At 45.3% G+C, this 20,653-nt stretch overlaps 1 protein-coding gene across 6 annotated transcripts in view; it reads left to right on the forward strand.

Moving 5' to 3' along the window:
* NUP98 (nucleoporin 98 and 96 precursor) overlaps positions 1-14,529 on the forward strand; it is a 61,435-nt gene extending 46,906 nt beyond the window's left edge. For all 6 annotated transcript variants that reach the window (XM_067568284.1, XM_067568287.1, XM_067568288.1 and 3 more), the window contains 6 exons: positions 1,482-1,624; positions 2,681-2,902; positions 6,142-6,383; positions 9,665-9,819; positions 11,223-11,334; positions 12,795-14,529. In XM_067568284.1, coding sequence (XP_067424385.1) covers positions 1,482-1,624; positions 2,681-2,902; positions 6,142-6,383; positions 9,665-9,819; positions 11,223-11,334; positions 12,795-13,012 — 1,092 coding nt within the window. In that variant the 3' untranslated portion in view covers positions 13,013-14,529. The remainder of the gene's footprint in view (positions 1-1,481; positions 1,625-2,680; positions 2,903-6,141; positions 6,384-9,664; positions 9,820-11,222; positions 11,335-12,794) is intronic.
* Positions 14,530-20,653: the final 6,124 nt, after the last annotated feature.

Genomic DNA, 20,653 nt, shown 5'->3' on the forward strand with positions numbered 1-20,653 from the left:
TGTTCATCTTCTAGTATTTTTTTCCAAAACATCACTCCAGCAAAGCAAAAGAGACATCACAGTTGAGACATCAAGAGGGCTGTCCTTTTTACCTGAATTGTACCAAGTCAGATTGTCTCCTTGAGATCACTCTTTGTGGTCTTTGAGGGGAATAAAGGGCAACCGGTTACAGCTCAGTGTCTATCTCACTGGATTGCTGACTGTATTAAAATCTGCTGTAATTTTGCAAAGGTTGCTCCTGTGAGAATAACAGTCCATTCCACTGTCAGCCTTCCCAAGTAACATATTGGTGATAACAATGAGAGTTCTTGTCACTGTCCACACATTCTCATCTTCTAATCAACCGTTGTGAATAGGCCTCATCTACCCTAACTGATTTGACTTGGTTAGCAATTGCCCTCCCCATTGTTATGTTTCTTATCCTTGTTATGTTTCTTATCTGTGATTTCCATTTCATACATCTGATGAAGTGGGTTGCACCCAATGAAAGCTTATGCCCGCAGAAATTTGTTAGTCTTTAAGGTGCTACAGGACTCTCATTGTTTTTGCTGTATACAGATGAACACGGCTACCCCTCTGGAACTTTTCATATTGGTGATAGATATTTGCAAGGCAGCAGTGTGGTCATAGCACCTAGTTTTTCTACACCGTCTGCCATCACTCAGGTTTCCACGTGTTGCCAGTTTTGGCAAATCAGTTTCTTCAGATAATCCCAAGTCTCTCCAACCTGCAAGGCTACTGAGCCCCTACAGTGGAATGTGTATATGCACAATCACGCAGAGAAGAAAGTTACTTGTGCAGTAGCTGTTCTTCTAGATGTGTTGCGGGCATGCACTGTATGCCACTCCCACCGTCCCAACTACTTCGTGTGTCACTTAAGACAGCGGTGCAAAGGAATGGAGAGGGAGGCAGCAGCCACACTCCTTTTATGCCCTCTGCTCCGATCATGAGGAAACGGGTGCCTGCACCACCAAGTGGTACTGTTGGCAAATGTCTCCGACCCGAGTGCATGGGGGGGGCATGCACCTGCATCAGAATGTATGTGCACAGTACATCTCTCGATTCTTCCTAACTTGGATGTGCTTGGCTCTGCAGCCTTTTGAAAAATGTAGCTGTTGGTGTGTAACTGCCTAGCTTTTTAAACCAGTAAAGTGAAGTCCCCCTTCCATTACAACTTAAAATAGTCAAGTGACACTGCCAGGATATTTCAAATAGCTAGAATATAGCTACCAGAGGTGGGCACTCAAGGGAAGCTAGTGGCCACTACACTGGCACAGTCTCACATATGGGTCTACTTTTCTGAAGCAGAAAGCACATCCGAGTTGTATTCCACCGGAGTTGTAAGATTCTGAATCTGTGCTGTGTGTGTAAGCAGTGCTGTTCATAGATTCATAGAAGATTTGGGTTGGAAGGGACCTCAGGAGACCTGTTCTGTTTGGTTTAGTGTCATTAAGTTTAGTCTGTGTTACAATACTCTGCAGAACACCCCGGAGTGTGAGAAATACGCCTGCTGTCCCCTGCCTCCCTACCTAGAGGATTCTGGCTGTGTGCTTGAGGAAGATGACAGTACAAAGAGACCCCTGAGAGATGTCTGCTTTCACTTGTTAAAACTCTACAGCGACAGGTAAATGAGAATCCAAACACCTAAGGAGCCATTTATTGGGTCCACCACTCTTGCCATTCTGCAAATACAGAATTAATTACTCATAGATGTCTAGTCGCATATGATCTGTCCCTAAATCCAAGTTGTTGAGGGAAATATCTTAGGGAGTGAAGACTTGCCTACCGGTCTCTGTGGGTTAGCCATTCATATTTGCATCAGATTTCCTGCCTCCTGCATGCAAACAGAAGTAGTTCAGTATTCCCACCTGACCCAATTAGGATCCTAACATCTAAAGCGTTTTGGGGGAAAGCAGCAAGCAAAATTCTCCCAGATCCAAATTACCAGAACTTTGTTCCTCAAATAGGACAACCACTGAGCTGCTGGTATTTGCCAAAAGAGCAGTACAGCCTATATGTGTCTGGGAGAAAAGTTGGTTCAGAAAAGAAATGAGGAATCAAACTTTCCATGTCTCTGAAAGCTAATAAGACAAGCCACGTGAGCTTTCGTGTCGCAGTTTTGGAGAGGACATTTTATTTGATCAGAAACTAGCAACCCAGATAAAAGGCTTGCCTGTAACGATATTTGTCCTCCTGTAATTTCGACGTGTGTTCTGAGTGAGGATGAAGTATTCTTACCTTCTCGTGTGCAGTTGCCTTTTTTGAATCTGCTGATAAAACGTCTCTGCAGGTGCATGTTCCCTAGAGGAAACATGACACTCTAGATGCAATCTGAAAGAAGCTTGTTAGGAAGCTAACTATTGAGCTAATGTTTAAAACTGTTTATATAGCACACTTGCTTCCACGGGCATTCACTAAAGAAAACAAAAGAATTGTCAGGAACGAAGTATCACCAGTACTTGGTGATCTGACGAAGTGGGCTGCAGCCACGAAAGCTTATGCCTGCGGAAATGTGTTAGTCTTTAAGGTGCTACGGGACTCTCGTTTGTTTTTGCTGTATGCAGACTAACACGGCTACTACCCCTCTGGAACTTTTCACCGGTACTTGGATTTGTTATGTGGGCCCAATGAGCTACTTATCCCTTCTTGTTGCTTATGTTCTAAATCCCTCTTCCTGCAGATGCTATGATCTCAATCAGCTGCTTGACCCCAGAAGTGTAACTTCTGACCCCTTGGACTACCGTCTTAGTTGGCACCTCTGGGAGGTGCTTAGAGCCTTGAATTACACTCATCTATCAGAGCAGTGTCAAGGAGTGCTGAATGCCAGCTATGCTGCCCAGCTCGAAAGTGAAGGCCTCTGGGAATGGGCCATCTTTGTACTGCTGCATACATCCAATAGACAGTAAGTACAAAGCAGACTCCTCTCACCCTTTGCCTTGGAAGGGGTATTTTTAGTTATAAAAGGGGTGGAGCCCTTACCTGTGGACACTAGTGGCGTCTCCTGAGTTGCTTGAAATTAAACTGTACAGTAGTTGATTTTAGTGTGTCAGTTTTAAAATATGTGAGGATTGCAAAATGGCATGAAATTCCTAGTCTAGGATGTCATGACTGATAATAAGTGCTTAGCAGCATGGCATTTACAGTCCCATATGAGACCCTTAAAATTACAACTCTGCTGCCTGCAAAGTAACTTGTTCACTCACCTAGATTTTTTTCAGTGCAGCCTGTCGTTTCTTTTAGACGGTAAGTTCTTTGCATCAAGGATTACTTCATTTTATACAGTGCTGAGAACGTTGTCAGAGCTAAATAGTGATTGCTCCTCTTGTGGGTTGAAATCAAGTCTTCTGATGGCCAGGGACTACAAAAATGGACTACCACTGCTTTATAGCATCTTCATACTTTTAGATCTGACTTATTTGAAATAAGGATTTAGGAATATACAGATGACTTCATTAAAATGACATTTTAGGTGTAGTTTTCTTCATGAATAAACTAGGTAGTGCCACTATTTTCCTCATTTGAGAAGAGTTGGGTTAAATTCTAGCTGATCACCAGCAATTGTGATTTCAGAATAGGGTTGTACAGAATAGAATTGAATGGGGTGTTTAAAGGGACAGAGTCAACTTGAAAACTACATGTCTGAAATGTGTATTTTGCTAGAAAGAGGACAAGGTGGGTGAGGTAATATCTTTTATTGAACCAATTTCTGTTGGTGAAAGGCAAGTTTTCAATGTTATTCAGCTCTTCAGGTCTGAGTAGAAGTTTTTTAACATCTAATGTTACTGTTACACTAAAACTGAAAACCATTTTTGGCTATGGTCAGTTTTGACCTTGGTGAAAAAACCCCTAGAAACATCAGCAAGGGAAGGAGCACTTTAAAACTTCTGTTCAATTTTAATTTTAAAAAATGAGGCTATATTTTAAGGGTGCTCTTTGAAGTTTATTCTTTACCTACTGACCACTTAAAAAATACTATTTGCATTTCAAGGGGCTGAATCCTCTGATATTTGAGTCCTAAAATGTAGGTAGAGTCAAAGTGACAAAATACTTTCCTTTCTCATTGGTTTACTCTGTGTCCAAATTGTCTAACTTCTGTGACTGTTATATAACTAATCTTAATACTGTAGAGCAGTGATACTCAGATCTCAGTGGTTCAGGAACCAAATTAGTGATCAACATTACCCAGAAGAGCCACAGTAGTGAGAATTCATTGTTTCATTTACTATTTTATATATATTCTCACAGCAAGTATGACTGAACAAGTATTTTACAATTGGTAAATAATATAGTAAAAGCTTTTGATAGTCTCCCACAATATTCTTATCAGCAAACTAAGAAGTATGGCTTGGATGAAAGGACTATCAGATCGATAGAAAGATGACTAGATCATCAGGCTCAATGGGTAGTGAGACTCAATGTCTGGCTGGCACTTGGTAACAAGCGGAGTGCCCCAGGGGTTGGTTTTGTTCAACATCTTCATTAATGATCTGGAGAATGGGGTGGATTGCACCCTCAGCAAGTTTGCAGATGACACTAAGATGGGGGAGTGGTAGATAAGCTGGAGGGTAGGGATAGGATACAGTGACCTAAAAAAACTGAAGGATTGGGCCCAAAAAAAGCTGCTGAGATTCAACAAGGACAAGTTCAAAGTCCTGCACTTAGGACGGAAGAATCCCATGCACAGCTACAGACTGGGGACCGACTGGCTAGGCAGCAGTTCTGCAGAAAAGGACCTGGGGGTTACAGTGGACAAGAAGCTGGATATGTGTCAACGGTGTGTCCTTTTTACCAAGAAGGCTACTGGCATATTGGGCTGCATTAGTAAGAGCATTGCCAGCAGATCGAGGGAAGTGATTATTCCCTTCTATTTGGCACTGGGGAGGCCACATCTGAAGTACTGTGTTCAGTTTTGGGCCCCCCACTACAGAAAGGATATGGACAAACTGGAGAAAGTCCAGAGGAGGGCAACAAAAATGATTAGGGAGCTAGAGTGCATGATTTATGAGGAGAGCCTGAGGGAACTAGGCTTGTTTAGTCTGCAGAAGAGAAGAATGAGGGGGGATTTGATAGCAGCCTTTAACTACCTGAAAGGAGGTTCCAGGGAGGATGGAGCTAGGCTGTTCTCAGTGGTGACAGAACTAGGAGCAATGGTCTCAAGTTGCAGTGGGGGAGGTCTAGGTTGGATATTAGAAAAAATGTTTTCTTTAGGACGGTGGTGAAACACTGGAATGGGTTACCTAGGGAGGTGGTGGAATCTCCATCCTTAGAGGTTTTTAAGGTGCGGCTTGAGAAAGCCCTAGCTGGGATGATTTATTCAGGGTTGGTCTTGCTTTGAACGGGTTGGACTAGATGATCTCCTGAGGTCTCTTGCAACCCTAATCTTCTGTGATTCTATCCTGATTGGCTAATAACATAGATTGGTTAATAATTGAAGAGAGACTTGCGGCTCCTGAGCCTCAGTCTGAGTGTTACTGTTATGGAGCCAATCCAGTTATGGCTAAGTGAGCTGGGGTCTTCATCTGTCAAAGCCATTTGCTTATTTGTGATTGAAGAATCTTTACCACAGGAGATAGGAATTAGAGCATAGTTTGACACTCTTCCATGGGGGTCTCTTCTCACCTTTTTTTATATTGGAATCTGTGGTTGTTAGCATTTCTTAGGGTCACATGCTTACGTTGTCACCTTGCTTCTTTATCACTTTTGCGTGTAGCTGTTAGGAGTACTGAACTATCAAAACTGTCTGACAACAGCTAACTGACTTGTGTGTCATACTAACCATAAATGGATTAATCTGTCTTTAAAAATGCCTTTAGGATAGAGTTCTGGCAGAAAGCAGCTATTTCAGATAACTCCACCCACTCACTTATCACTTCCTGACTTTGTTTAGACCATAAAATAGATTATTCCTCTTGAAAGGCTTCAGTGCTAAGAATATGCAGGGAAAAATTACGATTGGCTAACAAGGATTGCTTCTTATGAATTTGGGAGTCATTCCTTGCATCACTGCTATAGACTTCTTAATACTAACCAGATATTACAACTGACTGCTCACAAAATACGTCCTTTCCTAGCGCTCTAGCCTTTGAAGGTGTAACATGAAATGGCCTGTTTGAATAGCTAGTTGCTGTCTGTTCCCATTAGCACACGTGAGAAGGCAGTGCGTGAACTCTTAAACCGCCACTGCATGCTGTCGGAAACGCCAGAATCCTGGACAAAGGAGACTTTCCTGACACACAAGCTGCGCATTCCAGCAGAATGGATTCATGAAGCGAAGGCAATTCGGGCAAAGATGGAGGGTGATAAGCATAAAGAGGCCCTCTACTTGTTCAGAGCTGGACACTGGAACCAGTGTCACAAACTGGTCATCAGGCACTTAGCCTCAGGTGAGATTATTTGTCTTCTAGCTTTGTCGGGCAGGCTTCTGAGCACTGAAGGAGGCGGACAAATGTCATTGCATGTTCTGTGAGATGATGGTCTGGGACGACTTATTCCTGGGAAAGGGGCTAATAACTAGCGGCAGTATGTCTGGGCAATGGCTGTCAATAACATTGTGTGTCAGCTGTCTCAAAGTAAATCTCAAATAAAAATAAATCTGTTGCTTGACACCCTGATAAGTCCTTCATATAAAACAGAGCATGGGTGGTGCATATGTAATCTAATGTGCTCCAGCCCTGATTTGCAGGGATCACTTTTGGTGTGAAGATAGTGGTCCCCATTCCCATTGAGCTCTCTGGACACTCCTTTTTCTAGGAAATGAGCTAATACAACAAACTTGCTTCTCGAGTGATTGCACATGTCCATTCCTCTTCAGGTGTGTGCCTACCCGATGCACCAAAGCCAGAGATGCTTTTCCTTTGCAGTACTCATCAAAGCGGCACATGTGCCTTCAGCACACTTGTGCTGCCTGACCTAAGGTGGAAAAGGCAGAGTTTCCCCAGATCCACCTTTGGTTTCTTCTTACTGGCTACAATCAGTAGCTGGACCATGTCGACTTGTTTATTCACACTTTCCCTTATCAGTGGTATTTGGGTATTTCTGTATCTGTATATTTCTGTATAGTTAACTAGTTTTTTTTCTTGTTTAGTGGTACTCGTTCTTACACAGAATCTAGGTTTTCTTTCTTTTTGTCTTGGTTTTCCAGCATCAAGTCCCTCTTAGCACAGGTGTTGATGCTCAGTACTTGGGCATGTCTCGTTTCCCAGGCTTAAGCCTTGTGCAGGTTGCAAGAAGTCTTTGTGGGTGAGTAATCCTCACTTCAGGTGCCTGAAGTGTCTGGATGAGGGCCATGTTTGAGACTGCTACCAGACCTGTAGAGATTTCAAGCTCTTATGGCGGCTGGCTTGTGTCCACCTTCAGAGCCTTCCCTCTCTGTGTATGCAAAATACTGTACTTGCAGCACAAGAAGTCCAGGGATCATTGTTCCTCTAAGTTGCATAGATCGGATCTTGATCTCTTGTCATTTACCAGAAGAGCAATGAATTAGGCAGCTAGGTTGACTCTCCTTGGGACTGTCCTCTGCCTCTCCCCCAAAAAGATCGTTTACTCCAGCACTGGTTTCTGGGCCATTGAATTGGACTCTTACTGTGGTGCCAACTTTCTCGGGGAGACAACTATCAGACTAAGGTCTCAGGGTAATGCGGCAGCAAGAGACTTGTTTATGTTCCTGGTAGTGGATTCTCCAGTCAACCAGAAGAGAGACCTACTGGTACCAGTCCTTCCCCAGGCTCTGGCACACCTGCTGCCAGCAGGAGGGTCCCATGTTACTTCAAGGTAGGGGTATCCGATCACAGTACCATTGAGGATCAAGTCTTCATAGCACTGCAGCTCTTTCTTGTCCCGTCCAGTCCAGGGATGAACCTAGTATGTCGTGTCTTATGGAAGGGAAAGCTCCTGTTTGCCTATCCATTGCTCTGCTCCCCAGAACATTGTGCAAGCTTCAGCAAGGTCAGGGTCACTTGATCCTTAGGTGTCAGCCTGACCTCATGAGCATTGGTTCTCTGATCTGCTAAATGTCTTTCAGAGGTCCTGTGCCACTACCTCAGGAACCTGGCATAATATCCCAGAACCATGGTCAGATGCTGCATCTCAACCCATGCACCTTTCATGTTACAGCATGGATGCCATGCAAAACAGCCTTCTAAACATCAGGAAACTGCCCATCAGATATGCTTACCTGATGAAGGGAAGTATTTCTCCAGCTAGTCTCAGCAGAAAGGTATTTTGCCGATCCTGGCTATCCAGTATATCCTGGATTATTTGTTTCACCCAAAGCATTAAGGCCTCTCTGTTCCCTGAGAGTTCACCTGGCCGCTCTCTCTGCAGTAGAGGGCTGATCAGTGGCTTCTAACCCTCTGACATCAGATTGTTAAATGGTGTGGACAGGCTATACCCACCACAGAGAGGATCCCATCTGTCCATGGGACTTGAATTTGATACTAGCTGTGCTTGTGGTGCTGCCTTTCGAGCTGATGGCCACCGTTTCTTTCTTGGTGGGCATTTCCTCCATGAGGAGGATGGGGGAGTTACGTGCCCTGGTTGCTGACCCTCCATATGCTCTCTTTTATAAAGACAAAAGTATACTTACATCCTCTTCCAAAGTTCCTCATACGTTTTGGGTTTTTTTCCTCAAAGCTTCACTTTAATCAAGCCATATACTTACCGTTCTTTTTTTCCTGAGCCACATTCTCTTAAGAATGGAGAAGAGATTTGATGCTTTGGATACCAGAAGGGCATGGTGTTTTACTTGGACAGAATTAGGCCTGTTAGAACATCTACACGGCTGTCTCATTTCAGTTGCAAGCATAATGAAAGGCTTCCCAGTTCCTTAGCCGCTGATTTCATTGTGGATTTCACCCTGCATATATATGCCTGTGTTATGATATTGCAAAAGTATCCCCACCAGTCAGTGGGGAGCTCACGCCACAAGAAACCAAGCAACTGGCTTGGCTTTTTTGGCTCAGTTACCTGTAAGACACTTGTAATGCGGCAGCAGGGTCGATGGTGTGTACTTCTACAAGTATCCCAGCAATCCAGGACAGGTGCCACATTTGGATGAGTAGTTCAATTGTTCAGGTACACACTGAAACCCTCCTACAGTTCAAACTGTTTGTCAGCTGAAATGGAATGGACATCTTCAATCACTTGAAGAAAAAACTGTTACTGACCTCTTCTGTAACTGTTGTTCAAGTTGTCCACATGTCCATTCCATGACCCATCTTCCTTTCCCTCTGTATTGGCTGTCTGGTAAAAAGGGTGGTCAGGGGCAGCTCTGTCTTTTATTCTGTGGGGTGCACCAAGCGGTACCTTCAAGGTAAAAACATCTCTGGCTCTGGTGCACTAGGTGTGCATACACCTGAAGTGGAATGGACCTGTGCAACACATCTCAAAGAACAACAGCTTCAGAAGAGTAGAAAATTAAACAGTGTAAATTTCTGATCATTACTTTCCTTCACCAAATTTGAACCTGGAAATTAGGTGTAAGATTGAATTTGCCATTACTAGTCCTTAAGCTAATCCCCCTTTGACTTTCTACTGTTATTTAGCTGTTAGCCTTGATAGACACTTGTCAGCCCTCACTCTTCCTATATCCCTCCAAGTATCCATCAAGTAAGCTGAAGGGTACCAGTTCAGAGCAAGAGGTTTCTTATCCAGTTGTCTTCTTCAGATGCTATTATTAATGAAAACTACAACTACCTAAAAGGATTCCTGGAAGATTTGTCCCCTCCAGAGCGAAGTACACTCATCCAGGACTGGGACACGGCAGGGCTGGTGTATTTGGACTATATCCGGGTCATCGAGATGCTCGACAGGATTCAGCAGGTAACAGTGTGTAAAACCTTCCCTCCTTTGTAGAAGTTCTCGTTCTTTGTGTTCATACAAACAGTGAGTTTCTATTTATTCTTAAAATAGCTGTATGTTCACTGTTTAGTAAACCCTTTGATACCCTCGCAGCTATGAGCATGTCAATTTTCTCTTGCATATATTTGAACACTTAAAAATACAGTAGGGCTTTCACAGAATAAGATGTTTCTGCCTGAAAAAGTCTAAATTCAGCATGATGGAATCAGGTGAGAGGAAGGCAAGGAGAAGGTTAATGGCAAACTCATGCGTTTACCCTAGGAGGCACCCACACATCTCAATGGTTCTTCTGCTTTCTTTTACTCCCTCTGTTTCTTGCAAGCTAGACAGCAGAAGTTAAGGTATGTCTACACTGCCGGGGCTGTGCCGACGCTGCGGGATTGATTGAGCGGGCAGTGAAGACCCGTTCAGTCAATCCTGGAAGTGCTCTCCAGTTGACACCATAAATCCACCCTCACAAAAAGCGCATAAGGCTGCGGTAAGTGAAAGTTAGTAAGTTGGTGGGAGATATGCATGCTACACTACGTATCCTGCGTATCTCCCGCTGCTGGCAGTATAGACTGTCGTAGGAAAGCTCAGGGGCCCCCTAAATTATGACTTGAGTGCGTAGTTCTTTGCGGCAGTTTATTTCGAGGGGTTCGGAGAAGTGTCGGTCACCCTAAGGCTCCCGAGGACTTCTGCCTTACAGACTCACATCACTAAGTTTTATACAGTATAACAGACAAAGAAACAAAGAAAAAGATGACGTATTTGGTACTTTTCCATTAGCTCAATCTTTTTCTACATTAAGATATACTAAGAAATTCCTCCATACTGCCAATTAACCAGGTCATCTGGTTACTATAATAATTATCTATTAGAGCTAGCTAGCAATGTCCCGTTATCTACTGACAGCTGCAAAAACCTGCAACGTCTGCAGAATGTACCTGTTTCAAGGCTAAGAAAGCTACTAAAAATCCAAGATGGAATCTCTAGCATACAAGATGGAGTCTTAAAAGCTCAATACGAAATAGAATATACAACTTGATATGAAAGTAGAATACAAAATGGAGTATATAAAAACTTTTCCTTTCACAGGACCAGACCTTGGTCTTCAACTGCCATCAAACTAGTCTTTTAAAAATGTGCTGTGAAATTAAAGCTACTCGGTGTTGATGGGTGGTTTGGCTTGTATTGCCACCGTAAGGAACTTCAGACTTCATGTTCTCTGCTCAAGATGTTAACCTGGAATAAGTTTTACCTTGCTTTGTTCTCTCTCTCACTGGCATTGTAGCCTGGCACAGGGGGTCTCAAAGAGCCCACAAATCGTTCTTGTTAATTGATCCATTCTGCTGTGTGACTGACTGTCTTGGGTTTGCTTTCAGCTGGATTGTTCTGCATATGAGTTGGAGAGGTTACATACCAAGGTGACATCACTATGCAATAGGATAGAACAGATCCAGTGCCACACTGCCAAGGATCGATTGGCTCAGTCTGGTAAGGCTGTCCGTGTAGTGTCATAGGAATGCCTGGCAATGCCAACAGGGAGCTAGGATCTTACAACCTACGCAGACTAATACTGGCTGTCACTCCATGATGCCTGGAGTTAGGCCTGTGTTTTGGTTTGGTTTGCATTTCCTGCTGTAGGACAGGCATTCTTGGCTGGTGTAGGTGATAAAGATTGCTGTAGTGGCTGCTTTACATGTATCTGGCATTTTACTTTCCTCTTTCAGTTTACTATTCAACCGCAGTTAATTTGATAGGTGTGCTGTCCCAATGGCCTATCCATGTTAAGTCCCATTGCAGCTCTAGGCAAAGATTCCAAATCAACTTACATATGAAGCTACTAACACTTGTAAAAACAATTCTCAGTAGCACTGTGAATATAACCCCTCAGCTGTGAGATTGCGTTAAATGACCGCCTACCTTCTGTGTCTTTAGTCATACCCCCAGAGGCACTGCAGTGCCCTGCATGCCACTTGCCACTTCTCTTCTGCTGCTTTTGCAGATTTGTCTTTCCCTCATTTCAGTAGGGCCATCAGCCCCTTAGCTGTCCATGGTAGATTTCACCAGCCTTGGGAGTCTACCAACTTAGTCTAGTTCCAGCAGCTACCTAGAGCCACAAGAGTTCTAGTCACAGGGTTTACGGCCGCAAGAGGACCACCAGATCATTTAGTCTGACCTGCCCTGGCCACCAACACCACCTGCACACTAAACTCAGTAACTGAAATGAGACTAAAGTATTAAAACCCACAGGAGAATAGATTGCTATGGGCCACAGGGAGAGAAAAAGAGGAATCAGGGTGCACTGGTGAGTGATTCCTGGAAGATTCTAGTTGTAGAGCCAGTTAGGTTGAATGCCACAACTTGTCCAAAGGTGGTAGCTCGCCAGAAGTGCCCTAAGCACCCCAGAATAGATTAAGGCTGTGTCTTCACTGAAGAAAGGTATTTACTCTGGGATAAAAACATAATACAGGCAGGGCACTTTAGTTTTACCGTGAGATAAATTAGTAAAAGTCACCGACAGCCTGGGGTATAGGGCTGACCTTCCAGTAAACCCTACAAGTGCCTTGTTTCTCCACTCCAGATTTTACAATGAGATGATTATCCAGCAATCGTTACCTTGCTATAAAAAGGCAGGGGAAAGCCCCCTGCCTCCCTCCCCCCCGAACACCTTTGTGTCGGTGAAGACAAAGCCTAAATATTAGGTACACTGATGGGAGCAGGCAGTATTGAAGAGATGTGATCAGAGCAGTGGAAGGTGGCTAAAGGAAGTATTTGATTGGATGCAGAAGCTGCCTGACTCAGATTTGGCCTTTGAACAGCTGTTTAAATTCACTCATGGGTGAAGAGGAGATTTTTCAAATACTCAGCTTGTTAGACCCCTGCTACCTTCAGTCCACAGCATTCTGTGTGGAAGGTGGCTAAATACTCACAGATTCTCCGCTCACTTGCAGATATGGCCAAACGTGTCGCTAACCTGCTCCGGGTGGTCCTGAGCCTACAGCACTCTCCTGAGCCTGCCTCTGACTCCACACCAGACGTGCAGCGAGTCCCTCTTCGCCTGCTTGCTCCCCACATTGGCCGGCTTCCCATGCCAGAGGACTATGCCTTGGAGGAGCTGCGCAGTCTCACGCAGTCCTATTTACGAGAACTGACAGTGGTGACTCAGTGAGGCCTGCTTGCTTCTGCAGATGGACTCTTTTTTTTTTTTTACCATTTGTTTAACCATTACCCTTGTTTTAGGGGTAAACATCCCCTTGGCGCAGCAACCTGTGTAGCCACATAGAGCTTTTCTGTAGAGGTGTAAAGTGGCTCCATGTTGGGCTAATGCAGGAATTTTTGTAACCGGGGGGAGCAGCATAAGACTTGGACCTCTTTGGCTGGTATCCTCAACTACGTGACAGCTTTCCTAGCGCTAATAAAGCACTTCTTGCAGAACCCATCTGCAAGCCAGATTCTACCTGTGGGGGAAAAGTGGTAGTTTGTGCATTTGGTCTCTTGGCAGATATTTGCTAATCTCATTAGCTACAACTTAGAGGACAGTGAAGCAAGCTTCAGGACAACCATTTGGAGTGGACAGACTCAATCGAGCGGTGCAGTACCAGTTAAGCAGATGAACTGTTGGTGTCTGAACCAACTAGATGGCTTTTTAAACGGAGCTTTGCTAAATGGATTTGTTCTGTGGGTGGGAGAGGGCAGAGGATTGTAATTTCTATACAGCCAAGGTATAGAGCGTGATGTTCAACCTCTTTTACTAAAGAGGATGGAAACCTGCAAATGTGTAAACCCCCTTGTTTTAAAAGGCAAGAAAGGAAGCTACTCTGAGTCAGGCCAGAGGGAGCTGACACAGGAATGCATGTGCCTTATGGTCTGTTCTGAACTGTTCAGGCCCCTGAAGGAATCCGGCCCAATCTGTGTATAGTTTATTGCAAGCCTTCAATAAAACAAAGGAACCTTGTCTTCAGATGCTGGGTTTCGTGAATCGAGGCCAGATGCTTCTAATTCAGAGCAAACTCTGTGCTAGAAATTAAAACTTCATCAAGGAGGTTGGTTCACCTGGAAAGCAAATAACTGGGTTATCAAAGGCTTCGGCATTTTAAACTGGCTCAAGATTTTTAAAAGCAGCTGCATGTGAGGTGGTTCCCTGTGCAGATACAGATACGCAGCATGTGCTGCACTCACACGTTGCATCAGGCATGGTGGAGTCCTGTTTTGCACTAAAGGAGACAACTGCTCAAATCAGTCAACTTGACAAATTGTTTTTAGCCTAGAATATGCTGTTTTGTTTGTATTTTGCTGTGTAGCTGGATTTACATCATTGAACAGAACTGTCATCAGGAACATCCTGCTAGTGAACAGATCCAATTTACTACAGTTTGTGCAGTCTTCACTTTTACTGTGTTTAGAAACGGATTATTTTTGGAAAAATAAAGCTTGTCTATTGGTCTACTCTGATTTTGGGGTCACTGTAATACTGCCATCTGCCCACAGCCAGCCAATCATTGATAACTCTGGCAGCCAATGAGGTTTAACCTGTTAGGTGCTTCTGCAGATTGGCTCATCAAGGATCTTTATGCATGAGGATTATGTAAAGGTTTTTATTAAAATTATAAATAAATGATCTAGATTTATTTTCCTGTCTGTTTTTCTGAAAATACTTTCTAAAAAAATAAAAAGGTTTATAACATTCCAAGGTTTCTTTTTATTTTTTTAAAATAGATTGACTTCCAGGCCAGAGATCTGAAATCAGTGCCTCTAGTTAACACATGTGACTTTCCCTGCAAGTCTTGCGAGCAAAGTGTCCAACTCCAAGGGGATCAGGAGAAGTGTTTAGGGGTAGCAATCCTAAAGGCAGATTAATGGAGCAAACTGACCTCCCTTCTGGTGTGGGTCAGAGCACTTGCAAAGCACTGGTGAATAGGTAATTAAAGAATTTCTTCTCTTCATGTCCTTAGGTTCCTTGTTTAACGTTGTTCTTAACATCTCAGTTTTATGCTGAGTGCTTATATCTTCCCTTTGTTGTTTGTCATCTCCTGACTACTTTCATCTTTAATCTCTCTTCAGTAGACTTTCTATATGCCTTGTTTTTCCTCTGGACATTTTCTGTTTCTGCTTTGTCCTTAGATGTAGTGATTAGAAAATGACAGTTAAAGAATACAGACTTGAAAGAACGTCCTTCACTAGCCCCGAACAATCAGTGGAGGGGTCTCAGCTGTCAAAATACCCGCTCACTGAGCTGGGTTCTATTAAAAAAACATTGGTTATTTACCTGCTCACTTCTTTCTTTCAGCCATAACTGCTATATTAATTTTAAGAGGGTGACATCTAATTATTTTATATTCAGCACCAGCACTTCCTTGGATGTGGGAGAACAGGGTGTGAGTAGTGCATCATTTCATATTTGAGTTACACTCTAGGAATAGCATACGACTGCAGACAAAGGGCTTGTCACATGGGAATTTTAAACTGGACTAAGTGGAACACTGAAAATGCGTATGTGACAATTCACTGTAGTGCACTGACTCTGCGTTTATTGCGAATTCTGGTAACCTTTTGAAAGCGAGCTAACTTTGCTGCCAATCTAGTTATTCCAGTGTAGTATTTGTATGCACACAACGCTGTTGTGAACGACTTAGACATTCTTCCAATGGCTGTCCCACAGTACTTTGCAGATGACTGTTACAGACCTGCTTGTTTACCTGTGCACCCTTCCCTGCTCTGGGCTCAAGTTGACAGGGTGCCCCATGTATATGCTGGAACACAGCCAGATTTTGTGCTTTTTTTCACTCCTGCATTCCAGTTTATCATAATAGTTGCAATAATGCTCCAAAAGCCCTACAGTGCTCCTTCAGCAGCCACTTGGAGACGTGCCGAGATCTGGATCTCATGGCCATCTTGGGAGGCGTAATTGTGCAGGAAGCTCTGGTGGCCAGCCATGGGAAGAAAGGCCTTGTTATGGATGTTGCTGTATCCAGCACTACTTGGCTTCCCCGTTGTAGCCCTTAACCGGCTCTGAGGGTCCCCCTAGCCTGAGAAAATTGTCAGGGAAATAGAGCCAGAAAAGCATGTTTAAAGAAAAAAACTGCTGTCCCAGTTTAATTTGAACACTTGTCAGTATTTTAATACCCCCCCCCCCACAGCTACAGAAGCTGCACTACTAGACCTTCAAGCGCAGGGCCTTTATTAATGGCTGTGGGGGTAGGAAAACTCAGGAGGAAATGTTCCCAGCCATCATTAGGGTCCCTAGCTGCCCCCCACCCCCAAAATGCGGAGAGGTGGAGGCAATCCAGTAGAACCTCAGAGTTATGAGCACCAGCGTGATGAATGACTGGTCCACCCTACATCTCACTTGGAGCCAGGAGGGCACAATCAGGCAGTGCAGAGACACGAGAAAAAGCAAATACTGCACAGTACAGTGTTCTGTTAAACATTCTGCACGGTACAGTTCTGTTAAACCGACTATTAAAAAAAAATACAGGGAAGGAAAGTTTTAAAAAAAGATTTGGCAAGGTAAGGAAACTGTTTCTGTGCTTGTTTCCTTTAAATGAAGATGGCTAAAAGCAGCATTTTTCTTCTGCAAAGCAAAGTTTCAAAGCTGTATTACAGCCATGTTCAGTTGTAAGCTTTCGAAAGAACAGCCATGATGTTCAGAGTTACGAACGTTTCAGAGTCACAAACAGCCTCCTTTCCCGAGGGGTTGGTAACTCTCCGATTCTGCTGTATTTGAGGACATGGCATCAGACAAGGAGCTTTCCAGGGAGGCTGTTGGGGTGGCAAATGACAGTTTGGCCATGACAGCGTTTCCCTGGCAGCCACCACAGCCAGTATGGAAAAAAGGAAATGCAGAGCCAATTCCTGGAGGCAATCCAAAGCCAAAGTGCCCCTGTTGCGGTGTGTGTTACCACGAGGGCAGCAGGCAGTGCAGTACTGCAAACTAACACCCAGCCTTGTACTGTAACCCCTGGACAATACAGACACCTGGAACCAACAGCAGCTCCTCCCCACTCTACCCCTGAAGCAGTGCCCCTGGGGCCCCTCCCTTTTCAGACCCCAGCTCAGGGTACTGAGGACAATGGGGCCTGTTTCCCCAGCCCTTTTGAGCCCTCTATCGCCCCTGGGAACTTCAAGCCTTGGCATTCCACACTAGAAGTCCCAGAAACCAGAAGAATCGGAGAAATCTCGGGCCGGAAGGGACCTCACAAGGTCATCTAGCCCAGCCCTCTGCACCGAGGCAGGGCTGAGTAAACCTAGACCGTCCTTGGCAAGTGTGTGTCAAAAAACCTGTTCTTAAAAACCTCCAATGATGGGGATTTCACAACCTCCCTGGGAAGCCTATTCCAATGTTTAACTATCCTCCTCGTTAAATGCTAGGAGGAAAAAAACAAACCAGATCTTCCTTGCTGCAGATTGTCTGTTATTTCTTGTCCTGTCTTCGGTGGACATGGAGAACAATTGATCCCCATCCTCTGTATAACAGCCTGTCACAAGTGTGAAGACTGTTAGTAGGTCCCCCTCATCTTTTGTCGAGACTAAACACGCCCAGTTTATCAATGTTTTCTTCATTGATAAAGGTGTAGACAACCTGACTGTTTTTGTTGCTGTTCTCTGGATTCTTTTCAATTAATTGGTCCACTTCTTTACTAAAGTGTGGTGCCCAGAACTGGACACAATACAACAGCTGAGGTCTCACCAGTGCGAGGTAGAGCTGGGACAGTTGCCTCCTGTGTCTTGCACATGACACTTTTTTAATATACCCCAGTATATTAGCCATTTTTGCTACTCCATGTATGTATGCTCACCTGTGACTTTAAGCCCTGACGCTCCTTGGGTCGTGCCCTGTACTGCATTGTTGCATTTTGCTGTTTTGTTTCCCAGTTGTTTTCATGAACTGGTTTTTTTGTTTTGTGTTTTTTTTGCAGTTACATAAATAACTTTTTCAAAATGTATTGTTTCATAATTAAAAGTTGTTTCATTTCCATTTCAGTTCAAGGTTCATTTGTTACATAATAGATGGTTTAATAAAAACTTTACATTTCATTTGGGAGGAGTCAACAGTTCATTTTGCACAGAAAATAATTAAATTTGCACTAATGTTGGCAGACTGGTGCGCTCTTCAACATGGAGTCCTTGGTCTGTAATACCGGACAAAACCACGTCTGGTTTTGGTCCGTTCTGGAAGGGAGACAAACCTTAGAAAATCAGGACTATCTGGCTTAAAACTGGATAAATGGCTGGCCTGCTTGCTTCTGGGAGGAGCTTCTGCTGCTGCCACTTCTGGTTGGTGGTGCGGCGGGGGAAGTCCCAAACTTTGGGGCTGAAATACAGCCAACACAGTGTCACAGGGCGCTGCTGGTCCAGGCTGACTGGCGGCAGTTCAAAAGTGGCTCTGGCCCCCCCAGAAAGGAAGTGGGGGGTGGAGCCAAATGAATCATGGGATTAAAAAAAAAAATTGAACTAGCCTGGCTTCTCCTAAGCTTCCCACAATGCACTGCGGGGAAATCCGAGAACGCAGGCTGCTCCGTAACGAAGCAAAGGAGCACGGGATAGAACCCTAGAAGATGCAGGTTGGAAGGGGCCTCTCAGGAGGTGTCTAGTCCAAGCCCCTGCTCCCAGCAGGAACAACCCCGAGTAAATCATCCCGGCCAGGCTTTGTCAAGCCGCACTTTAACGGATACCCTCCGTGAATGCCACACCTTCGGTTTGCAGCAAGCAGCTGCCGGGTGTACACAGTGGTGTTCCGCAACAACGCAGAGCAGCAAGCTGCGGGTTAACCCCACCTCCTCTGCCCCCAGGTCGACACCTCCTGCGACTCTAAAGCTGCTGCCCACCTCGTGTCATGAAAGCTGCGTGGGGCCCTCAACGGCCAGGCTGCAGTAAGGCAATCTGGTGCCTAGGCACAGGGTGCAAGGCTCCCTACACCTTCCTGTCCCTGTCTCGCTGTCGCTCCAAGGCAGAGACTGATGTCAGGGGTCTCTTGTGCCTCTTGGAGAGGCAGGGCTAGCAGCCAGGATCCACATCCAGCACTTACCCCAGCCACACGGGTCTGCGTGGAGGGGCTTGAATAGCTGCTCTTTGGCAACGCGGATCTGCTCTTTGCGACCTCAGGCAGATGACCTGAGTGCAGCCGGTGCAGCGACGTTTCCAAGCTTTGGGGGTGGCTCTTCAGTGACCCCTGAGACTCTAGCTGACTGTTTTGCTCTGGACACTGGGAGAGATGTAGATAGTAGCTGCCAGCAGGGCATGACTGCCCTCTAGTTCATTTTCCTTCCTAGAGAGGATGGAGGGTCAGGTGCTTAAGGGGCTAGCCTGGGGCTTGAGACCAGGGTTCATTTTCTCAGCTTCGCCACAGACTCCCTGTGTGACCGTGGGTAAATCATTTAGCCTTGCAGTGCCGCAGTCCCTATCTTGCTGGGGGCTATGAGGATAAAGACGTTCAGGACGTGCTGTAATGGGGACCGGAGAATTGAAACTGCATCTCCAGAATCCCATGCCATGGCCTTAACCCCAAGACGACCTCTCCTCTCTGCATTACATGTGCAGTAGCTGCTGTACATAACCTGGGTGCCAAAACGGTGCTCGGCCCTGTACATGTCAGCGTCTGCCTCAAAAAGCTCGCAATCCAAGCAAGAAACAGACTATTAGCAAGCGCTAATAGCGGGCTTCATCGCAAAGGGTGGAGACTTAAAGAACTCTCAAAGGGATCCTATGTGACACTAGGTACTACCACCATCTCCCCAGATGCAGCGGAGAGCCCCGACACTTTGCAGGTCCAGGTTGCGAGAGGGCACATGATGCTTCCCCTCAAAGAGACTCTCCTTCCATAAGTGGGTGCAGCTCCCTGTCTCGCCCAGGTGGCCACTTCAACGCACCAGAGCGGGGCCCCCTTGACATCTCCTTGGCTTCATTCATATGCTAATCCCAGGCGGTAGCAGATGAGCACTCCTGCTGATCAGTTTTAAGGCTGGGTCCGGTTTTATTTACAGGTGGTGAATTATTCATCCCGGCGCCTCAAGTCCCTGCAACTTCTCTCCTTTGCGCAACTACACAGGAACCGGAGCAGCAGGTGGATTTGCATGAAGTCAATTAAGATAATGAAAAAAAAAAAGAGGGTAAGTCACTAAGTGACCTAACTTTGGAACAGTTACAGGTGTCACATTTAATGATCCGTTACGCAAGCACAGCTCTCCTCTCCTGCGGAGCGAAGGGGATACAGACACAGCCCTGCCAGCTTTCCTCCAGGCCAAAGGGAAGAAACTCACCAGGGACCGTCCCTTTCAAGTAGTCGTTGCTTCTAAAAGATGCTGGGGGAAAGCCCCCGAGACCAGTCTTGGCTGGTCTCATAAATAGGACAAGGAGGGGGGAGAGCTATGCAGAACTTCCTGAGACCACCCTGCCAGCTTAGCCTAGAAGATGGAGGCACCCCGGTGGGAGACCTCGTCTCCCATGGCCCGCGTAAGCGTGGTCACTGCTGAGACGGCTGGTTATGGCAAGTGTTACTGTGACCTTGATTTTCTTCACCCATCATCTGCCCTGCAGGTATTAAGGAAACATAACAGCAGTCCCTCCCCGGACCTCCCAGCTTCCCTCCTGATGGAAGGAGCTTCGTTTTTTAATTAGGTTCACACGCTGTTCTCAAAAGGATTACTCACCCACCAGTGCAGACGTGCTCGTCTGGATTCGGCAGCTGAGAAAGTTCTCTTCTCGCACTTGTGTCTGCTAGCGTCCGATGCTTCCACAGATCCAGCCGAGCCGCGCAGGGGTAGGAAGTTGCTGTCATGGAGGGACTAGGCAGCTTGAATGCAGAGACAGAATT

This window comes from Emydura macquarii, unplaced genomic scaffold (genome assembly GCF_026122565.2).
Source record: "Emydura macquarii macquarii isolate MOO-44397 ecotype Brisbane River unplaced genomic scaffold, CSIRO-AGI_Emac_v2 contig_2865, whole genome shotgun sequence".
In the NCBI taxonomy this organism is placed as follows: domain Eukaryota; kingdom Metazoa; phylum Chordata; order Testudines; family Chelidae; genus Emydura; species Emydura macquarii.